Below are 20,777 nucleotides of genomic sequence, written 5' to 3'. Positions count from 1 at the left end.
ATGGTTTTTGAGGTGTTACAGATCTTGCATGGATCGACACAGTCAAAATTGCAGTGGTGTAATCGTGAGAATCTGACATTTTAAAACATAATCAATATCACCTGAAGGGATTTGTTGGTCAGAGTGCATGAGTGCTTACCATGAAGACAATCAATTTCTGCTCAGCTTAGGAACGTCCCCATCTGTGTGTTTGTGTGTGTGTGTTTCTCAGATGTAGCCAACAGGCGTCTGTACTGGGTAGATTCAAAGCTGCACCTCATCGCCAGTGTGGACCTGAACGGAGCTCACCGGAGAACACACTTGGCATCTGCAGAGAGACTGGGACATCCCTACGCTGTGGCTGTTTTTGAGGTTGGTGTGTGTTAGTGTGTATGTCTCTTTATAGATTCAGCCCCTCATATTGCAGCACTCAGCAATAGATTTCAAGGATTTTGGGCAGCTGTCCGTGAGATCATCCAGCCTCCCACAACTCATCATATCTCCATCTCTCTCATTATCCTCGTGGGGGCCTGCGGTGTGACTGGGGGTTAGAATGTAATTGCTGTTAAATGCAATTTACTAAATGCTCAGCCTGTGTGTGTCCTTGTGTGTGGTCAGCCTCTTTTATTGCAGCGCTGATGATGCAGCCGCCAAAACTGTCCAATCAGCGTTACCATTTGATCTATAGGCTTAATGCTTATAATTTACAAGCCAATGTGAAACTGAACAGGACCTGAACTAGAAGACAACAATGTTCGGTTTTTGACTTGGATCAAGTGAACCGAACTACAGCTGTGAAAACACCCTTACATATTATTCTTTTCCAAACAGCAAAGTAAATTCACTGCTTTGTGGTTTGTATTTTATGTGTGCATGTTTTTGTGCATGCTTTATTGGAACCAGTATAAACCAACCTGGTTGAGACCAATAGTCCCCATGGACCAAAACCCACTCCTAATGAGGCAAACATCATTTCTGAAGTCCTGTTTAAGGTTCTGGGTAAAGTTTGAATTGAGATTAGGTTGAGGTTAGGTTAGAATTTGGGTTGCAATGAATGAATGGAAGTCAATGCAAGGTCTTGAAAAGGATAGCTGTACGAACTTGAGTGTGTGTTCATAATGTTGTGCACAAACGTTTGTGTTTGTTACTACTGCGGCAAAGTCCCAAATGGGTGGTAATGACATCACCCTAGTGGCCTACTCCACAGTGGGACTCCACCCAGAGGGAACTCAGACTTTATTCAGCTGCAGTGATTGATTCTTTAAAATATCTACTTCCATTTGAATTATATTTGGGAGCTGAGGGGCCGGAAAACTTGTCCTGGGTGACTTTCAGAACACTAAGCCTCTCTAATGTGACAGAAGCAACAGGCCAGACTTGAACTAGAACACTTTCTTGCGACAGAATTTTTTTTTCTGCTCTTACAGTGGTTCAAAATTCCAATCCATCCATTGCATAACCTTGAGGATTTGTTTTTTACTCTACTGTTACTCTGTACTGTTGGTCCACTATACAGCCAGCACTGTAGTGTATCTCAGGGAAATGATGATAGATACCCTCCGGTGTAATACATAATCGATCCGAGGCTTCTCTGCTCTCTGCCCTGTTGTGAGTACAAGGTGACCTTCTTGTTCAGGATGTGAGCCGTTCTCTTGAACATACACATCAGTGTTATTGAATGGAGCTTGTTGTGGTGTACCTCACATTACCATCTCATTTTGTCTCAGTGACTGACTCAAAACAAACACACACACACATACACTTGTGTGGCGAGGCTTATTGTCTCACCATTCGCTAGAGATTAGCCTGCAGTTTCTAAGGCAACTGCAAAAAATACCATCTCCTGTCTGTAACTGTGTCTTTGTAAACTGCTGAGGGAGTGAACAGGGAAACAAAGCAAACAAATTAATTAGCCATGGTTAAAAATAATTCCTCTCAGCTGTATTTGATCTAAATAGGAAACATTTGAATCCTAAAGTTTGATCAATTTAAATAATTTAAAAGCTGAATTATCAGTAGCACTCTTTCTTTTGAAAAAGTAATGAATTAGATTTTATGTGGCAACAAATATTTACCAGTGCATCTTTCTTGTGCTGTAACTTCCTTTTCATTCTTTTTTATCAAATATATTGGAATAATGAGCTCTCTAAGCCAGCGTTGCCAGCTGTTTGGCCTGTTTAATCTCCCAGCATCCTTCCTTTGTCTTTGCGCTCTCTCTCTGTGTGTAAGTCACAGTCTTTTCAATCATCTGCACTCATGTTTTATTCCACAGCTCCTCTGTTCGTTTCAGCCCTCATCAGTCTCCTGTACGCACAATAAGATGACTCATTTTTAGTACATTTTCTCTCAATTTGAAGACTTCCTTACACGAACAACTTCCAGAAAATGACCTCAGTTATAATGCATTGTCAGTACATTTTGCTTCATGCTGTATACTGTAGATGCTGTAAAATATCTACTCTTATTAAAGCAATGACTCTCCCTGTGTGTAGGATCGTATCTACTGGACAGACAGAGACAGGGCGGCAGTCTTCATGGTCAACAGGCTGACTGGACAAGACATCCACACCCTGGCTGAAAACCTCAACGACCCCCACGACATTGTGGTCTTCCACCAGCTCAGACAGCCGCAAGGTGCGTGCACAGTATGTGTGAGCGTTGTCAGTTCATGTGTCGTCTCACAGTTTCCTCCCAACGCTGTGACTGCGAGAGCTGAGTCGTATCTCTGTGACCAATCCTCAGCAGGTCCCTGTCATCTCAGGCACGTGAATAAATGATGGCGAGGCGTGTGAACGTGGTAGAGCGATCAAAGCGTCGGGAGCCGCGGTACATTCACACATCTGTCAAAGCCCTGCCTCCAAGCCAGTTTTCTCTTACAGGACAATCCAGATTTGAATTGAACGGAACTGAGCGCTTAATCATAAATGTGATGGCTTTGCTCGTCTCCGTGTTTCCTTTTCAGCGTGTCAGTTTCCATATCTATCGCTGCCCGCCTGTCTCTTTTTATTCTTACTATCCAGTGCATCGTCACGCCTGTTAATATTCTAATCTTTCACTGTATTTCATCACCATCTTTCCAATTCAATATCCATACAGGAACATGTCTCTTAGTTTGTATTTGAGTAAGACTTTAGGATGAACACAGTAGAGTTGTACCTGGCACAGTAGTGAAATAAACTCCAAGTGTCTGTATGTTGCCAGATTTTATTGTTTTTATCCTTTTAGATCTTGTTTACACGACATAATAGGCTTTGTTTAAAGGGAATTCACAGCGGAGAACAATAAAGTACTGCATCTTCTTCTGTCTCCATCCGACTCTCTCTATCTCGCCATGTTGAATAAGTGATAATCTTATTTACAGTATGTGTTTTTCTCTCTGTTACTGTCTCCAGGCCCAGACAGCTGTAATCTGGGTAGTGTGGCTAACGGAGGCTGCGAGTACTTGTGTCTTAAGGCGCCGCAGATTACAGAACACTCTCCTAAATACACATGCGCCTGCCCCGACGGACAGGACCTGGGGCCTGATATGAGGGGCTGTGTAGCAGGTGAGGACGTTTATGAATGGTAATTGAGAATATTGGGTAATCAATAGCACCTGAGGGGATTTGTTGGGCAGAGCGCCATAGGGCTTGCCGCGTCAATAATCAGTTTCTACCCAGCTCAAAGCTCATTTTGTGTAATGTAGAGTGTCTGTATGTGTTTATAATAAAAAGCCACAGAGCAAAAATAAAAATACACATTATAACACTGAACTGAATTGCATTTTAGGTTCATCTGGGAAATCATGCTTAAAAATGTATAACTTCATAATCTTCCACAGTTTTCACATTTTATTATTACCAGCTCAGTATAAATAATTTGATGTGCCTAATGAGGTTAATAAGGAAACATATTTTGATATAATCTATGAATAATAATTTGTGAAAGTCATTTAACAGTTATTAAACGTTTTTAATTCAAGTACAAGTTTGTAAGCACTTGACGAGCAAATTGAACTGCCTGAAACAGTTTGCTGCTCTGAAATGACTTATGATTAATGTATTTTATCACTGGGGAACAAATCAATAAATATTTTATTTGTAGTAGGTGATAATTAATAATTTATTATTGAATAAGCTTCCTCCAGGCAACGCAGTTATTGAACTTGCAATTAAAAAAGACTGTTGCTAAGCAACACGTAGAGGAAGTGAATACAATAACATGGGCTATGGTGCAATTCATCACAACATCCTGGGACAACTGCATTTATATAATCTCATAATGTTGTATCACATTGCATTATAATATATGATATACATGCTATCGTGTCTCCCCAGGGGAAAAGACAGCTGCTTTGAACAGAACAGAGATTAGTTGTATTTACAATGATGATAAACAGGAATATGTGAAATGGTATATATTGAATTTATGTTAATGTTACTATATAAAGTCCTGTATAAAAAAGAACAAGTGCATTAATGTGATGTTTGAATTTGTTTCTATATGGATCCTACAGCAACATTGAGCCAATAACAATAGACAACCATATATCAAATAACTAAAATATCGGTGAATAGTGAATATGTGAACACAGAACAGTTTTTTATCTGTGTTCAACCATCTGGTTTGAAGAAGTTCATTTTAGTTAAAATGTGGTGACAGTTGTTTGTGTATGGCAAGTCACTGCCAATCAAATATCATCAAACCACACCCTGATGAGGCAGATTGAAGTTTTTGTAATAAGCTCTTAATGAATAATATGCAAGGATGTTTTTCCAGCATTTAAACATTGAGGATTACTTATTTAGTCATGAATCCCCAGAGGAATTGTTCAAAGACAGTTATTTGCTTTATTGCTGAAAGTTACATTTGAAGATTGATACTTCTCTCATTCCTGCACTTTAAATAAAAAACTGTAGCCAGCCTTACTCTAAACCCCTTTCATTTCATAGAGAAAATTCAAGTTTCAGGGGCATAAACATTTTTAATAATTCAGTGTCTTAAGTTAAAGTTTTCTCCTTTTATTCTGTCCTTGTAGCAGCACCAAGAAATGACATGTCAGCAACGTCCTCACCTTCTGAGATTACACCTGGCATCAGAGCGACCGTTGCTGAGGACTTCCCACCGCCCTCAGGGGGAGTATCACAGGCGGACGCCACCCCCCACTTGACCACAGCTCCCTCCGCCTCCCCTGAGTCCCTCACCCCCATCAGCACACTCAAGTCTGTATCGTCGCAGGAGTCGAAGGCGCTGGGATCGCACTCTACTGCCACCGTTATGGTCGTCTCCACCACACCTGCAGGGGACAGCAGCGTCTCACAACACTGTAAGAAAATTATAATCAATTCTGACTGTATGTGAATATGCTGACAATGCCTTTGCAAATACTGGAAATAACTCTCATTTAGAGATACCGCAGATACACAGATTCACAGTCACATTCTTTTATTAAAGTTTCTCGATTTATCGCCTCAGCACCTCCAGCCCAACTGTATGCAATTAACATTCTCATTTGACCTCATATGGGGCAGATTGGCCCATTCAGAAATTAACAGTAGATGGGGTGCAGTCCTCTGATAAAGCGGCACTTTCACCTTAGTGTCCTCATCTACTGTGGAGGACCACATCCTCTGGTCCTACTCACACTCATTATGAAGCTAACAACCTCACCCTCTTTGTAATTACGACATTAAAGTGAGATATCTATCTTTAAGGTATCTATAAGCCCCAACAACCAGGTTCAACTGACTTTAATAGGAGTGATGGATGGTGACTTGTCGCTTTGAAAATATCGCCTTTACCTCTATAAATTGTGCTCTGTGTGGGATGTAGACATGTCTACCTGTGTAGGTGTGCATTAACACTGTAAGTGTTTTAGTAAGTATGTGGTATGTTTATGAGTGTGAGCTGTAAGGTGGTGCTGGAGTTGATGGATGAACTTTAAAAGGCAAGGAGTAGTGTCAAGGTCACAATGCCAGCACCTGGGTCTCACAATGGGACCACACTCTGGCAAATGCCAACCAACTCATCAATTTCTTCTCCCTTTTTCATTTTTCCACCTTCTTTTTCTCATATCTGTCTCTCTTTGTAAAACACTCACGGCTGTGCACGCATGATCACCCACTCCCCGCCTCTGTGTTTTATCTCCCTTCTCTTCCACCGGCTCTCCTTTCTTGCTTCCCCTGCTTATCGCTCACTCTGTTTCTCACACATTTTTTTTTTCATCCCTTGTGCTTTCTCACTCTTATCCTCCCTTGCTCCGGTGTCTTTTCTTCCACTCGCCCTAACTCCTCTGTCCTCTCACCCCGTTTCATGTCTCTCTTCAGCTGGAAGTGAGCATTTTCTCCTGGGCGAGAACCTGACAGTGGCTGTTTTGGGAGTGGTCATCCCCATCGGTAAGTCACCCGAAGCCTCTTTGTCTGTGTTTGTCCGTCCATACTAGAAGGCCTGCATGGCTGCGTAAAACTGCTGTCTACCTGCTGCCGACGGCCACTTTGTAGTCCATTCACACTGACCCTGCTGTGGCAGGATGAGAGAAGCCTGGCCCTCAGGTCTTCCTCACTGAGGTCTCTCAGGAGTCATTTTCTGTACATCTGACATCGCTGCCACACTGCATTATTCACTTCACACTGTGCTGTTGTGTTGGGTGCTGCTACAGCCAGAGGACTCCATGTGAGTAGACCTTTTATCTCAGTCAGAGCACACTAAGGGGTTGAGCTGCTTCACTCAAATCAGTATCACTTTTACTCTAAGTAATATAACAGACTCTTTTAAATAAGAATACCATTTGATTACAATAATCATTTCCCTTGGGAACGTTTTCCTCTCGAGTAAAGCAGCTCATGCTTTGACACCACTTCTAATAGGAATATAAAGACTTCAGGAAAACCAACTGTATGTGAAGGAAATTTTACTACAGGTTCTTCCTCTGTGCATCCATAGGTTGAAGTATTAACAAGCAAAACATATACAACAATACACAACAATGAAGTGAATTAATGTGAACAAAATGAACCAGCCACTTAGTTCAGATTGGCTGTCCTTATTATATACTTCATAAGGTGAACAGGCAGAACAGGATTTAAAAAAAAACATTAAATAAAGCATGAAAGCTTTATTGGTGTAATTTAATAAAGCATTATTAAATGGCTTATTCAAGGGCAGATTTGCTGTGGATGAAATGTGATGTAATATGATACTTTAATTTTTTCTCAGCTGTGATAGTTTAAAACTAATTTACTCCATAGCCAGTCCCCTAATGGTGCTTTGCGCGACTAATTTAGAGTCTGTGTTTAAAATCTGTAAACATTTGGTGTATGACCAGAATTTGAACCGATGTTTACCCAAGCGTGCACCCATACACACACACACACACACACACACAACCTCTCTATCACTGCCCTCACCACCCTCTCCTTCCCCCGCATGCCTGTTCTGCTCCTCTCTGTGCCTGTCATTTCATGCCATGGACTTGTTATGCCTCGTTAACGCTCCCCCCCTTCCCATGTCCCTGCCGCTGTGTGTTAAACGCATGCAGTTCCTATCGTTGCCACAGTGGTGTTTGGCCTGGTCTGTGCCGGAGTCTACCTGGTGTGGCGCAACTGGCGGCGCAACTCTACAAAGAGCATGAACTTCGACAACCCTGTCTACCGCAAGACCACTGGCGAAGGAGAAGAAGATGAGATCCACATCGGGCGGACTGACGGCATGGGGCACCACGCGCACCACCACCCGTACCCGCAGGGCGTCGGCATGGGAGTTGTGGGAGCGGGAGGTGGCACGTGCCCACAGTTTATCGCCCTGCCACTTGGCGGCAGCATGCCAGACCCAGGGACTCACTGGTATACGGAGCAGCCCATGCTCTCTACTGCGAAGTGACCCAAAGGGGGTTGCTTCCGGGGAAAGATGGCCGCTCAGGCACACGCACACACAGTGAGGTCAGGGGTCACTTGGACTGAGTTTGCTGAAGGGAGGAACAACATATCATCATGTGTTACATGCAGCCATTCACAGCCGTGTCCTATGCCAATTTCCATATGAAAAACAGCATTAATAAGATGAACATGATTCTTCTCAAAAAATAGTTTCATATCTTCTCAGTGCTGAAGCCAGCTCTTTTTTTCTCTGCTGAGAATTAATTACAGAATACTTAATGCGTACTAAGCTGAAATACAGAGTCAGACTGGTTTCTCTTTTGAGTTGTCTTTTACATTGATAACTAAGTGAGGTGTGTGCCATTTGTCTTCTATTTTGTGTGACGGGCTAGTGAAAGCGTTTCGTCCTTGATGTATTAATTTGGGCTTTGTGTTATTCCTGGGTGGGGAGGGGGGCATGGAGCTCTGGGAACGCTGTTTAGGAAGGAGGAGCTCTGAAACTGGGACAGTACCTGCGTTGTGGGACAATCTGTATAGGTTCATGTTAGAATCAATCATAAATGTCATTACTTGGAGCTGTCTGTTGTGGTTAACATTTTCATCTATGGATTTTCTTTTCGGAAGGTTTTTCATCTGATTTATTTTCAAGAAAGGTTATCACCCACATTTTCAGCTTTCTCTCTGGTTCAGAGGCTAGCCTTTAAGGGTGAGTTGTCTTAATATTTCAGAGTGCAGTTTTATACAGTTGATTTGAGAGGTTGTATTTTTATTTGACCTCCAACACCCCAGAGTGTAAGGAGAGTAGCCGATTTGAAGACTGGAGAGAAATAAATTGAGACGTACTAGGTTTTTTTTCTATGTGCATAGAGGATGTGAGTTTAGAGAGAACCCAGGAGTTCTGTTTTCTTTATTGTGACTTTTTTTTAGATGTTAAACGATATGAGAAAAGCAATAGACTGCAGCTTTTAGTAAGGCCACAGTGTTACGTGGTTGACAAATATCCTCGAGTGGTATGAATATTATTTAATCACCTACTTTTGACTGTGACACATGCACACATAAATACATATGGGGCACAGTGATAGCTAAACTCCTGTTGTTCTCCAGAGGAAGGAGACAGTGTGCACTTGCCCTTGGTAAACACAAACAGCATGCATAATTGCTCACCAACTGACAATGCAGCCATTCATTGTTCCAGGCAAAATACGCATGCACATACATGCACACGCATTCACTAAAGCGAGAAAGATTCCACGCCTGCTCTCCCCCTGAGATGGCCGAAATATGAGTAGACAGTTTAGGATAGTGCCATGTGGGAGGGCCCAGCAGGTGGCTGCATGATGAGAAAGGCTCGTCATGTGATGTAATGAAAGAAAACAAAATTCAGACTCTGATGTTAAGAGTTTGAGACCAACTTGTCCTGTCAGTGAAGATGTTTCTCCCATTATTCATGCTGGTTTAGTCCTGTCATTAACACTCCGTTTATAAAACCCTAAAAGGAGTAGGTGTGTTTGTGTGTGTGTGTGTGTGTGTGTGTGTGCGTGTGTGTGTGCGTGTGCGTGCGCGTGTGTGTTCATTATTATGCATGTGAGTGCTAATATTCATCCCACAGCCATATTTGGACCGTTTTGTATGCTATTTGTTGCACAACCCTCTTAGAATGCCTTCTGTATTGTGTATTGCATGGAAGAAAACTGTATGAAGGTGTGCACGGTGCGTGGATGAACTAGTGTGTATGTGTGTGTGTTTGTTTGGGAGAGTGAGTATGACACTGGAGTGAAGTTTTGAGGGTGCTTTTTGATTCATTGAGTTGTAAATATGTTTTCATAAGGTTTTTGATAATGTATTATACAATTATGTAAAAGAAATGATGTACATAAGATTTTAGATAAAGTGTTGACAGGTATATTAATTTATTTGTACAAAGGAGAGCACTGCATTCCCTGATTGTAAGAAATTCAAGTTATCCACCAAAGTGGTTTGTGTTGTTTCTTGCTGTGCATCATTTAGCATCATTTTGTGTGCAACCCTTATTTCTTTGTTAGCCCACGTAAAAAACATGGTGTCCCCTCCCAAAAAGCCTCTCACATCTTTGTAACGCTTCCCAACCTTGGTGTTAAGGAGTTGATTGATTTTTGTTTATTTGTGCCTTTTTTGTTTACTTTTTCATTCTTCTCCAGTATTTTTCATGAAAAGGACAGGGATCAGCCAGCTACTTTACATGCAAAGAAAAACTGTATTACGACCAAACTGGTTCCACTTTTTGATTTTCTGTAATGGATTACTTTTGAATATCTCTATATATTGATATATAAAATCTGACTGAAAATTTCCTCAAATGTGTACTGTTTCATTTTCACCCACATATGATCTAATATAACACATATCACAATTCAACTGCTCACGGTGAATACTTTTTGGCACTTAAGGTCTTAAAATCATTAATTTTTTTTTATTGACAATAGATCGATTTGAAATGTGAACTTAGTTGTTCTGGGTGCCAAACCCACTGAGAATTATCATCCACTTCTGCAGTTCCTTGCAGCTCTAAAGTGCATTTTAGCATCTTTTGGCTCATTGTTTTGGTTTTTCGCCAGCAACTTTACTCTTTCGCTTCATTCTCCCTGCTTTGATCAACCTTGTTTCCTGCCTCAGCAGGTACCTTTTTAAAAAAACAAACCAACCAATGTAAAACCCAACAACAGCAGATAAAACATACTTACTTACTGTACACTACCTGTCAAAAATAGCAGACAAATCAGCTAGCTGGTAGACATAGTGGGGCAGCTAATTTGATGGAGACCAACCTTGTGTTCACCAATTGGCTGAAAACACAGCTTCTAATAAATGCTAACGTTGCTTCGGATCTGCTGGATGTGTAAATAGGCTGCTAAGTGGTTAGCCATATCACCATATTTAACTTGATGAGGAGTTCTGCCTGTTTAAGGCAAGAAACAACAAATAGTGTATTAACATCTTGATTCTCTTTTGTCATAAAGAAATGAGATTTTTATTTATTTATTTATTTTTGACATGCTAGCATGTAGTGAATAGTTAATGTCTGCAAACTGTCTAAATAATGTAATTTGCATAGAAATACAGTCAATCTTCAGTTTGCTAACATCAGCTAACCTTAGTCACCATTAGCTACTGGATATAGGCTGTGTCCGAAATCACTCACTACACCCTAATAGTGCACTATATAGTGAGTATGCCGTTTTGTAGTGCTGTGCAAATGTATAGTGGGAATTTTTATACCCTATATAGTGGACTCAAAGTATCTCACGAAGCATTGCGAAGAGTAGTGTACAACTGATGGTCACTAACCAAGCAATATTTACCATCATGTATTGCACTGATGTAATTAACGGCACCTGAGTAGTGTCCGAAAGTGCTTTTTTTCTTTCTGCTGATGAGCTCCCTATATAGTCCACTATGTTGGACTCCCTATGTAGTGAATAGGGAGTAGGGAATGAGTGAGTGATTTCAGACACAGCCATCGACTAAATAAAGAAGCATGTAGAGAGAAATTGATGCATTTCAAATGGTCAGTCAATGGCAATGCACTTTAGGGTCGGCCTTCTTCCACATTTGACCATGGTAGTTGCTGCTTGGTCATACCACACCAAGCAAGATGTGTTTCATTTTCAAAAGCTACATCTCAGTTTAATGTGAACCTGAAGCTGTTTTAACAGATTATTGAGGATCCACTGACTTCATCATTTTGTATTCATCCACTGTCTAAGTGATTCATCAGCAGATGTAAAAACAGGGGTAGATAAATCCAGTCCATTATCATTATTAGACTGAAGCTGAATGCCTTTAAATCCATCCTCCCTGTTGTACCCCACACCATTAGGATATTATGTAATATGTATCTTTTATTAGTCCAGCGTCGCCTGCAGCAGACAAAATAAGAGTCATACATTGGTGCACAAAGATAAACACTTTTATTCACTTTGGCATTAAGGCTGGATTGAGTGTAATAGTGTATAAATATTTGTGGAAAGATCTTTTTGCCTTTGCTTATACAAAACAAATAATGTTTTATTTGCATACTGAATTTCATACCTGTATCACTTTATTAAAGTGCTAATATATGATCTGTGACACTTGATGGATAGAAAAGGAGCTGATTCCATCTGCGTCTATCCAACTCTCCTTCTGAGGATATATTTGCTCAGGGTCATTACAGCAGCAGGACAGACAGTCAGCCAGGCTGGAAAAATCCTCAGGGGAAATGAGGTGGCTTTGCTCTGTCAGATAGAAATCCAGCCTCCTCCCCATCTCTACTGTCAATCCTTTTTTTATTTTTTGTCTTATCTCACAAATGTAATCTCCAGTCCTCGGCATAAAACTAAAGCTCTGCCCCTTAGTGTTCCATAGGGGGTCATGAGAACAAAGGCCACTCCAACACATCTGCTTTCATGCCCGACTAGGCCATTCCAACTACCATACAGGTGAATCTTATTGTGTCCTCTCTCACAGTGGAATTAGTGCAATTCGGTGGGTGTCATGTCTATAATTGTATGTCACACTTGAAAGGGATTAGATCTAATCCCTTGGATAAGATCAGTTTGGAATTCCAGATTTATGTATGTTGTTGCTTTCTGTATATGTTTGATTTGGCTGCAGCGACAGTGGGATGGAGGAGCTGTGCCACCTACTGGTCAGGTTTGTCACTACAGCAACAAAGCTGATAAATGAGTTCTCGATGAAATGCCATATGTTTGCTTGTTCAAAACAACACAATATCATCCATTTCTAATCATTTTATTAAAAACAAACATCAAAATAGCATTTTCTAGGGGGTGAAATTAAAAGGGTAGTTTACTGTCTCCAAAAATGTGTCTTTCTTTCAACTGCTTAATATGCAGCATTTCTTAATGTATTTCACAAGCATTTTTTTAAAGTGCTCAGCTGCTGAAAAGAGTGAAACACTTTAAATTCCCTTTAAAAACATCAACATATCTGTAATTTTGAAAATGTAATTATAAGTACTGACTTTTGAATCTCATATTCATGACCAATACATAAAAGTCTTGTAATAAATATCTTTTTCATTGCATAGTTTGCAGAGCAAAGCTGCTACTTGGATGTGCAAAGATCAGACATAACTATGAACATCAACAGTAAAGACAAAAGAGCACAGCACATTTACTGTATATTGCATCAGTAATCATAACAAACACTCACTGATGTCTTCTTACAAAATATTTCAAGCTTATGCTGATTTGCAGAAGCCCAGAATTCCGTAACAGTATCACGAAAGCGAGAGCTCAATCCAAGCACGTAGCGTCAATACTAAACTGGGTTTTGAAGTGCCTGCGAGAGATAGCACGTGAAAGGATCATAGGTCTTCTTTTCCATTTTTCCACCACTACAGAGCTCGAGCTTTAGCGTGGGCCTGCAGCAGGGCGGCTGTATCAGTGTGGGAACCTTGCATGGTGATAGAGAGTGCAGTTCGACCACGCTGGAGTACAGAAAGAAAGCACAACAAGAAATTAGGATCAAGTCACAAATCTTATAGTCTTATATACACACTGGACACAAGTGTGCCAAACACCTGTATCTCTTTCATGCAAATAATTTCAAGGTGCAGCATTTAGGATCCTAAGAAAGATTAAATAAAAAATCTATGTGCAAGGTTGAATTTTCAGTTTTTAGTCTAGTCTCAATCTTGTGTCAAGGTGAATCAGAGTAGGAAGTCTGAGTTTAATGGACATTTTTGTTCTCTTAAACTGCACTTTAAAGGCAGATTTGGTCAAAACTAGAATATACATATGCATCCTCTGCTCTCTTCCCTGCCTCCTCTTCCAGACTTGGCAGATAAGGTACTGTTAGCGGATTAGCTCATCTTAGCCCAGGGAGATTTGTCTTCACTGTAGCTCTGATTAATCCTGAGAAAAGCTCCATTCTGCTACATCCAGACTGTCAGTCCACCCACATCCACATACAGTGAGTCAAAACATTTGTGCTTTCATACATCTAAGCTCTTTTTTGTGTTCATTTATGTGGATACAGAAGTAGATATGCAATTTTGTTAACAAATATTACAGGATTTCACAAAAGAAATGGAGTAGGAGTCATCTTGTGAACTCCTGAAAATCAATTTAATGGCAGTTGTGCCAATTCTTGTGTATTAAAAGTGATTTTCCTATTAACTGTGATTAATGTGGTATAATTACCACCAAAGGAACAATTATGACCAAGTATGAGACAACTGTTAACCTGCTCTCACACAAATGAAGTGAGAACTATTCTCTGTAATATGATGTTGCTTCTTTGGTCAAAGTATTAAAGGACAAACATACTGTATGCCCACGTGAGCTGTGAGTCATTCAGTCTCTCTGTTCAGTAAATGAACTCTGAAGGGTTTAGCTCTGTTTGCTCTGAAAGGGAGATATACTGTACCAGTCAAAAGTTTCCATTCACTTGAAAGAGAAAGTGTGTCCAAACTTTTGACAGGTACTGTATATCTGACAAACTCTCTGCAAACTGTGAACCAATAGCACAAAATCTTTCTAAAAGGTCACATGTGCTGTATCACCTTGTCAGTCAGGGTGAGGTCGCACTGGCTCCTCTCCAGCAGCAGCCTTGCAATGTGTGTGTAGCCTTTCTCAGATGCGAACATCAGGGCCGTGGTTCCCTGGCTGTCCTGCATGTTAGCGTCAGCCCCACAGCTCAGCAGCAGGCGAACCATCACAACTCGCCCATGTCTCACCGCCAGGTGCAAAGCTGTCTGGCCAGTCTGTGTGGACAGGGACAAATGATAGGACAGAGAAAAAGAATAGAGATTGGTGAAAAAACACTTCTCTCACTGTGAATTTGGCCCATATTTACAGTAGATTCTGTTCATCTTATTTCAACACATTGCATTTTGAGGTGCAATGTCATGCCAAAGTGTGCTTTAAAGGACACTTCAGAAATTCATTATCAACTTTTATGAAATTTTGGGGCTCACAAGAGACACATTTTTTTAAAGATAGACATATTGTGACTCTTAGTCCCTAGCATTGATTACCTTGAAAAAACACTGGGTCCTCCATTTGTCACAATATATTTTGTTAGACCCATTCTGTCTGCTAAATGCTCACACATTTCAACCCCCCCCCCACAGTTTTTATGTGTATCATTAGTGAAATTTACTACTTAACATCTGGAAAACAAATAAGCTCACCCTTTTAATTACTTATGTTACATTTGAACAGTGAACATTAGTCATTGTACCTGGCTGGAGTGAATGTTAATGTTGCCCTGCTCCATGAGTCTGCGGACCACCTCCATGCCACCAGGGCCATCTGGGGCTGTCAGTGAGGCTAGCATCACTGCTGTGTAGCCAGCATTGTTCTGAAGGTTAATGTCACTCACACCTGTGGTGCAGAGATTTACAACACAAATAATTTGTAAGCGACTGAGTAAATTCAGTTCAAATTCAGTTCTGATCTGAAGAGTACCTGTGTCCAGTATCAGGCTGACAATACTGTAGTTGCAGTGGGACACACTGTAATGCAGGACTGTGTTGCCGTTGTCGTCAGCCAGGTTGATCATGAAGGCCAACAGTGCAGGTGTTGCCTTCTTCACTTCTCTCAGATACATGGCCACCCTGTCGGCCACTGAACCCTCCTCTGCTGCCGCACCAAACCAGTTCTGAAACAGCACAACAAGGGCCTTCCTCTGGAACATAGAGGAACACAGGAATAATAACAATATTGGATGAAGCTTTCTGAAATGGATTAGGGCAACACAGTGCTTCATTTTTACTAGAGGTATACATTTTGTTAACATAAGCAGCTTCATTAAAGTCAAAAATTGTCTGTCAAAGAATAATGACTACACACCATGTCATCGCTGGGGTTCTCCATGTTTTCCATGTGATCATTGAGGAACTGACAGGCAATCACAAATTCTGCACTTACTGTCTCCCTAGAAGAAGGTGCATGTGTGTATCATAGAAAGAGAGAAAAGGGTAAATTAGGCCTCACAGCACTGAAAAAGATGAAATAAAAACATATTCCCTGAGGTGTAAACACAACAATTAGCATCTCCAAACAAACACTGACAAGTCTTCTGTTCTGGTCCTCTCACCTGCCCCTGGTGGTTGTTTCGGAGCCAGAGTAGCCCTCCATCTGTTCTCCTAGAGGCTGCAGTTTTGCCTTGGCCATTTTCTCTGGAGCTTGCACAGACGCTACGCCTCCATCTGTCCACCCTGATCCTGTTCCTCCTGATATCATCTGTCTGTCTGGGCTCATTTGCCTCACCCCCTCCATCCCTCTCTTCCCTGGGTCTGCATCCACCTGGGCAGAAGCCATCTCCCGAGGGCTGATGCTGCCCTCCTTCTGCTCCCAATCACCATGAACGCTCCGCTTCACAGAGTCCTGCCCAAGGAGATTTCCACTTGTGGTTGTTTTGCGTCTTTAAAATAATTAAAGAAAGGACAGCAGGGCAAAAAAATTGAGAGAGTCTGCTATCCAAGTGTTGGCAAATGACTATGTGAATCTGTTTTATGATCATTATGTGATGTGTAGTAAAGTAGTGAAAGAGGTCTGTATGAATGTCTGAAAGTGGGATCTTCCAATTAAAAAGTTTTAAAACAGTTCACCACATTGACATGAAACTTGACATAAAACTAGTAGCTGGCATTGTCCACAAGTTGGCTCATTTAGGAACAAGAGATTTCTGATGCATAATTCATGTTGTATGATCCAGGATAATTCAATCAATAGTTACTTAGGCCAGTCCTTTTAAACCTTCAAAGCTTGGCATTGTTTAATTTTCAAGAGTGGTCTGACTTTGTGGACTCATAGAGGACTAATATAGGCCTATAGAAGTATTGCAAAGCCAAAAATACCCTGATCCCCTGAGTCATTTACTGGGCCGTGGGAGTCAACACTTTCCTCAAATTGACAATTTTAAAAGGAGAAGCATTCATCTTTCGTTCTTAAATAATGATGTTTTTCTCGGTCAGAACAATGCAAACTATAGCTTAAAGAAGTTAGTTGGCTATGGCTATAAACAATAATTTAACCAATAATCATAACTCTGAGGGTTTCAAAAGGCTGAGAGTTATTTACTAACCCTTCATTAACACCTCCAGGGTGTAGGTTTTCTGACATCCAGACACATCCGCCTGTCTTCATGGTGGATTTATGGGCTACAGAAAGAATAAACACAGAGGATGTGAAATATATGAAAACACAGCTGAACACAGTATATGCTCCTTTTGAAATACATATTCACTATGGTTAATTTTCTGTTTTATATACTGCCATTTCTCAAAGCTATAGTGTAATGCTCTGTTAACCGACTCTAAGAAATGCTAATATTTTTTAATTGCGTAATTTGATACCCTGAACACATATTTAGTCTAAATTGCTTACGTTGATAAAGAAGCGATTCAATGAAAGAAAACTACAAAAATGGAATTTGTGCATCATGATGAAGCCACTACTAAATAGTTTTTAAAAAATCAGTATTTTCTTTAAACTTCCAGCAAAATAAAATCTGTTCATTTTGGCAAGACTTCTGTGGTGTTAGACAAAATGTGTGGATACAATTTTAAACACATTCAGCAACTCTTTGAAGACATACAGTGTTTCATAATTGAAATTTAAATGAGACTGTGGCTTTTCTACAACTGCCAAAGTCCACACATGAACTTGCCCTTACTCATGTGTTGATACAGCTGTTGAGTTGCCATAGATGTTTGTGCTGTAACTGTGGGAGTAATTTCTGTTCTGTGACGCAGACATAAATGCTGCATGCTGGATTATCTCTCATTGAAATGTAAATAACCACTTTTAATCTTATGGGGCAACAGCAAGACTGCTCCTCGTTCACTTTGTCTCCTGTGACTCCTGTTTTTACTTCAACTCACAAGAGTGAAAACTAGATTTAAAAATTTCAAAATGTGCTTTAAAGGTGTTTAGTAACTGACTCACCCTCCTTTTACAACCTTAAGAATGGCCTTACTTACAAACTAGTGACCTAAATCATAAACAGTTGAATTAGCTGGAGGCTATGTTTGATTTAACAGTATGATTCATTCTCATTCCTCAGGCTGATGTTGTGTGGTTGAACATGTGCATGAAGACCTCAGTGTGCTGAGATTGGCTAAGCTAATTAGCCTGTCCTATATGTGAGATATAAGTCCTAATAGTGAATACTTCTTTGTTAACTACAGTTTGTTTTGGTTGACTCTGGAGGTACCCCTGACAAAATGTGACCAACACATTTCTTCTTGCAGTGCTACACAGGCATTTATTAATCATGTCATTGATACGATGGTCATTCTGTGGACTGTAATACCTTCATCTAGAATTTTCTCTCCGTCACTATGTCCGTGTTGAGTGTAGTAGGAGGTGAGGATGTCGACAAGTCCCATCATCTCCTGCTGTAGGGAGTTGACTTTAGGGTCCTGGTGCTGCAGTGGTTTACCCCCCTCGGCCGATGTGCTGTCTGCACACAAATACTCCCACTGCTGATCCAGGAGCCTCTTGATCTTCTTTATGTGGTGAACGACCATTGCTGTGTCCATACCCTCAGAACGTTCCACGGACAATAGTGGACTCCTTTCCATAGAAGGGACAATGCAGTCATGATGCTGATTTCCTTGTCCATTTGCGGTAACACTTCTGGTGACAGTAAATGCATTAGGACTTCTTGATCTCACCATCACCTCATCTCCATCCTGGTTTACCACTACCCTCTCTGCACGGACCCACACCCCAGGATTCCTAGTAAGGTGGTCAATGTTCTCATCTTTCTTTCTGCTCTCGTCCTGCTGCTCCTTAAGCAGCCCTGAGACCCTCTTGAGTTCCAGTCCAGTCTCATGAAGCTTCTGCTCCAGCACAGCTACCTTGGCTTGTAGGGATGTCACGGTCAGCAGCTCATCCAAATCTGTACTAGTCCTCCACTCATGTGTAGGATTAGAGACGTCTTGGCTGTGATCTCTAGGAAACATGATATGACTTTCAGGTTGAGGCCTTTTGATGTCCACAGTGCTGTAGTGGGAGGAGATGCAAGGGTCTGTTGTCCCGTTCATGGATGGAGGTTGGATATGTGGATTCAGGCCCAGACGGAGCCTTTCTTTTTCCTCCTGAAGTATGCAAATGTGAGCCCGGAGCTCTGGAATGACCCGCACCTCCATCTCCAGCTCCCCCACACGTTCCAGTGCCTCTGTCAGGCGCCTCAACAGCCCTGAGCAGTCTTGGGCACGAGGGCTGTCTGAGGAGTGGAAGACGTCTTCGCAGGAGGTGTTTCCTCCACAAAGGTGATCTCTTGAACTTCGGAGGCTGCCAGGGTCATCTGTGGACTCTGATCCCTGTCTCAGTAATACTGTGAGAGGCAGACTGGAGGCACGGAGAAGATGAGGTCGGATGTGTTCACCCAAGGGTTGCTCATCAAACTCCCTGATTCTAGCATCCATTTCTGCCAGAGATTTTAGACCTGTCGGAGAAAGTGACGACCTGTTATCATATGCCCAGGAAGAGTAGCCATGATGATGGCCGTCTGACAGTCGGGACCTGGGGGCAAGAGCTCCAGTAGATCCCCAAGCGCTCGGGCGGTAGCCAAACCCAGAAGGGTTAAGGTGCCTGGGAAGAGTGCTGGCCCGTGGGCCCTTGCTTCGGCGCTGGATGGGGACTCTTTTTATGGTGTTGCCTTTCTCTATGTCATCTACATATTTCAGGAAGTCCAGGTCAAGTTGAAAACCATAGGGAGTTTCCACTGAGTAAGGGGGCTTTCTTTTAATTCCATTCTCGGTTGTTTTATGAGGTGAGATATTGCCTGTAAATATTAAAACAGCAGTTTAGAATCTATAGCACACGCAAGTCTGATATAACATTAAAGTTAGTACAATTATTTTTCATGTTTGGGACCTTCTTACCATTTTGTCCTTCCATCATGTTGCTGTCTTTAATGTTCCAATTTGTTGTCACATTATCTGGTTGGGTGTTTTGTATCTAACAAAACAAGCAAAATTAAAAATTCAACAACACATATAAAATACATGATAGGGCATTTTTACAAGAGGAAGAAGTGGTTATTGATTGGTTATGTAATAAAATAATGAACATGTTCATGATTTTGATGGGGTCAAGCCAGATTAACTTTGGTGGTGACATCCAATTCAGCTGTGGTAATTTTGGGACTCAGTTTTAATTTCATGACCAAATAGGAAATAATTCTAAACAGCAATAGTACATTTTTGTACTTTATTAACAATCTGCCTCTTATCCATTCTCCCACATGTAGCACAAAGCACAAAACACAAACATCAAGTTACACTGAAGTGCTTTCTCTCTCTTCTTCCCTCTCATTCTGCTCTTCTCTCAAAGACTTCTGTTTTTTCTCACCCTTTCCCTGCTTCATTTCTTCCACGCATGAAGTTGCTGTTATCCAACAGTGGCAGGCCTGATGTTCACTTGATTACAGCCCTGCCATCCAGGATGAGATCTGAAAATAACTTTAGGCTGTTTAGCCCAGCAGCTATGGCCAGCAGAAAAAAAATACTCCTACAGACATAAATACAGACAACCATTGTCTGACTCACTGCTTTCCCCTCGTCTTGCTCCATGCCTCCTACAGTAGTTGATCTACACTCTTGTCTGAGATCACTGGTCTACTTTTAATAAACTCTCACATTTGACTGCACTTCTGACCTTTTGATCCGCTGCTTCTTTTTTCTTACAACTTTGCTGTATACAGTCTATATTCAGTAGAGTACATACTGTAGCCTGTACTCTATATAGTAATTTTGCTCCCTCCCTCACTCTCATGGTGTCTCTCTCTTCCTTCCTCACCTCGTCCCATGTTTTTCCTCCCCTCTCCTGACCACCAGCCCCTGTGGCAGCTCGCTGTCCTCTTGAGGCGCCGCAGCCACCGAGCCGCAGCCCCAAACAATGTCAGCTATGCAGTAAACAGACAAACACCACCAAATGGCCC

The 20,777-nt window shown here is 41.4% G+C and overlaps 2 protein-coding genes across 2 annotated transcripts in view; one reads left to right on the top strand and one right to left on the bottom strand.

Annotated features, from left to right (window-relative positions):
* Positions 1-10,071, top strand: part of LOC128369100 (low-density lipoprotein receptor-related protein 8-like) — a 29,497-nt gene extending 19,426 nt beyond the window's left edge. The window contains exons 9-14 of the mRNA XM_053330066.1: positions 212-351; positions 2,472-2,613; positions 3,372-3,524; positions 4,997-5,284; positions 6,285-6,353; positions 7,496-10,071. Of these exons, the coding sequence (XP_053186041.1) occupies positions 212-351; positions 2,472-2,613; positions 3,372-3,524; positions 4,997-5,284; positions 6,285-6,353; positions 7,496-7,836 (1,133 nt within the window). The 3' untranslated portion in view covers positions 7,837-10,071. The remainder of the gene's footprint in view (positions 1-211; positions 352-2,471; positions 2,614-3,371; positions 3,525-4,996; positions 5,285-6,284; positions 6,354-7,495) is intronic.
* A 2,537-nt stretch (positions 10,072-12,608) lies between these two features.
* LOC128369593 (KN motif and ankyrin repeat domain-containing protein 4-like) lies at positions 12,609-19,738 on the bottom strand. Its single transcript, XM_053330670.1, has 9 exons — positions 19,720-19,738; positions 18,141-19,619; positions 16,911-16,986; positions 15,921-16,247; positions 15,674-15,758; positions 15,290-15,509; positions 15,063-15,205; positions 14,383-14,583; positions 12,609-13,305 (listed from the first exon to the last, which is right to left on the bottom strand). Exons 1-9 carry the CDS (start codon positions 19,736-19,738, stop codon positions 13,213-13,215), a joined length of 2,643 nt encoding a protein of 880 aa, XP_053186645.1. The 3' UTR covers positions 12,609-13,212.
* Positions 19,739-20,777: the final 1,039 nt, after the last annotated feature.

This window comes from Scomber japonicus, chromosome 12, assembly GCF_027409825.1.
Source record: "Scomber japonicus isolate fScoJap1 chromosome 12, fScoJap1.pri, whole genome shotgun sequence".
Taxonomy (NCBI): domain Eukaryota; kingdom Metazoa; phylum Chordata; class Actinopteri; order Scombriformes; family Scombridae; genus Scomber; species Scomber japonicus.
Note: the sequence above shows the minus strand (reverse complement) of the source record. Positions and strands in the feature narration are given on the sequence as shown.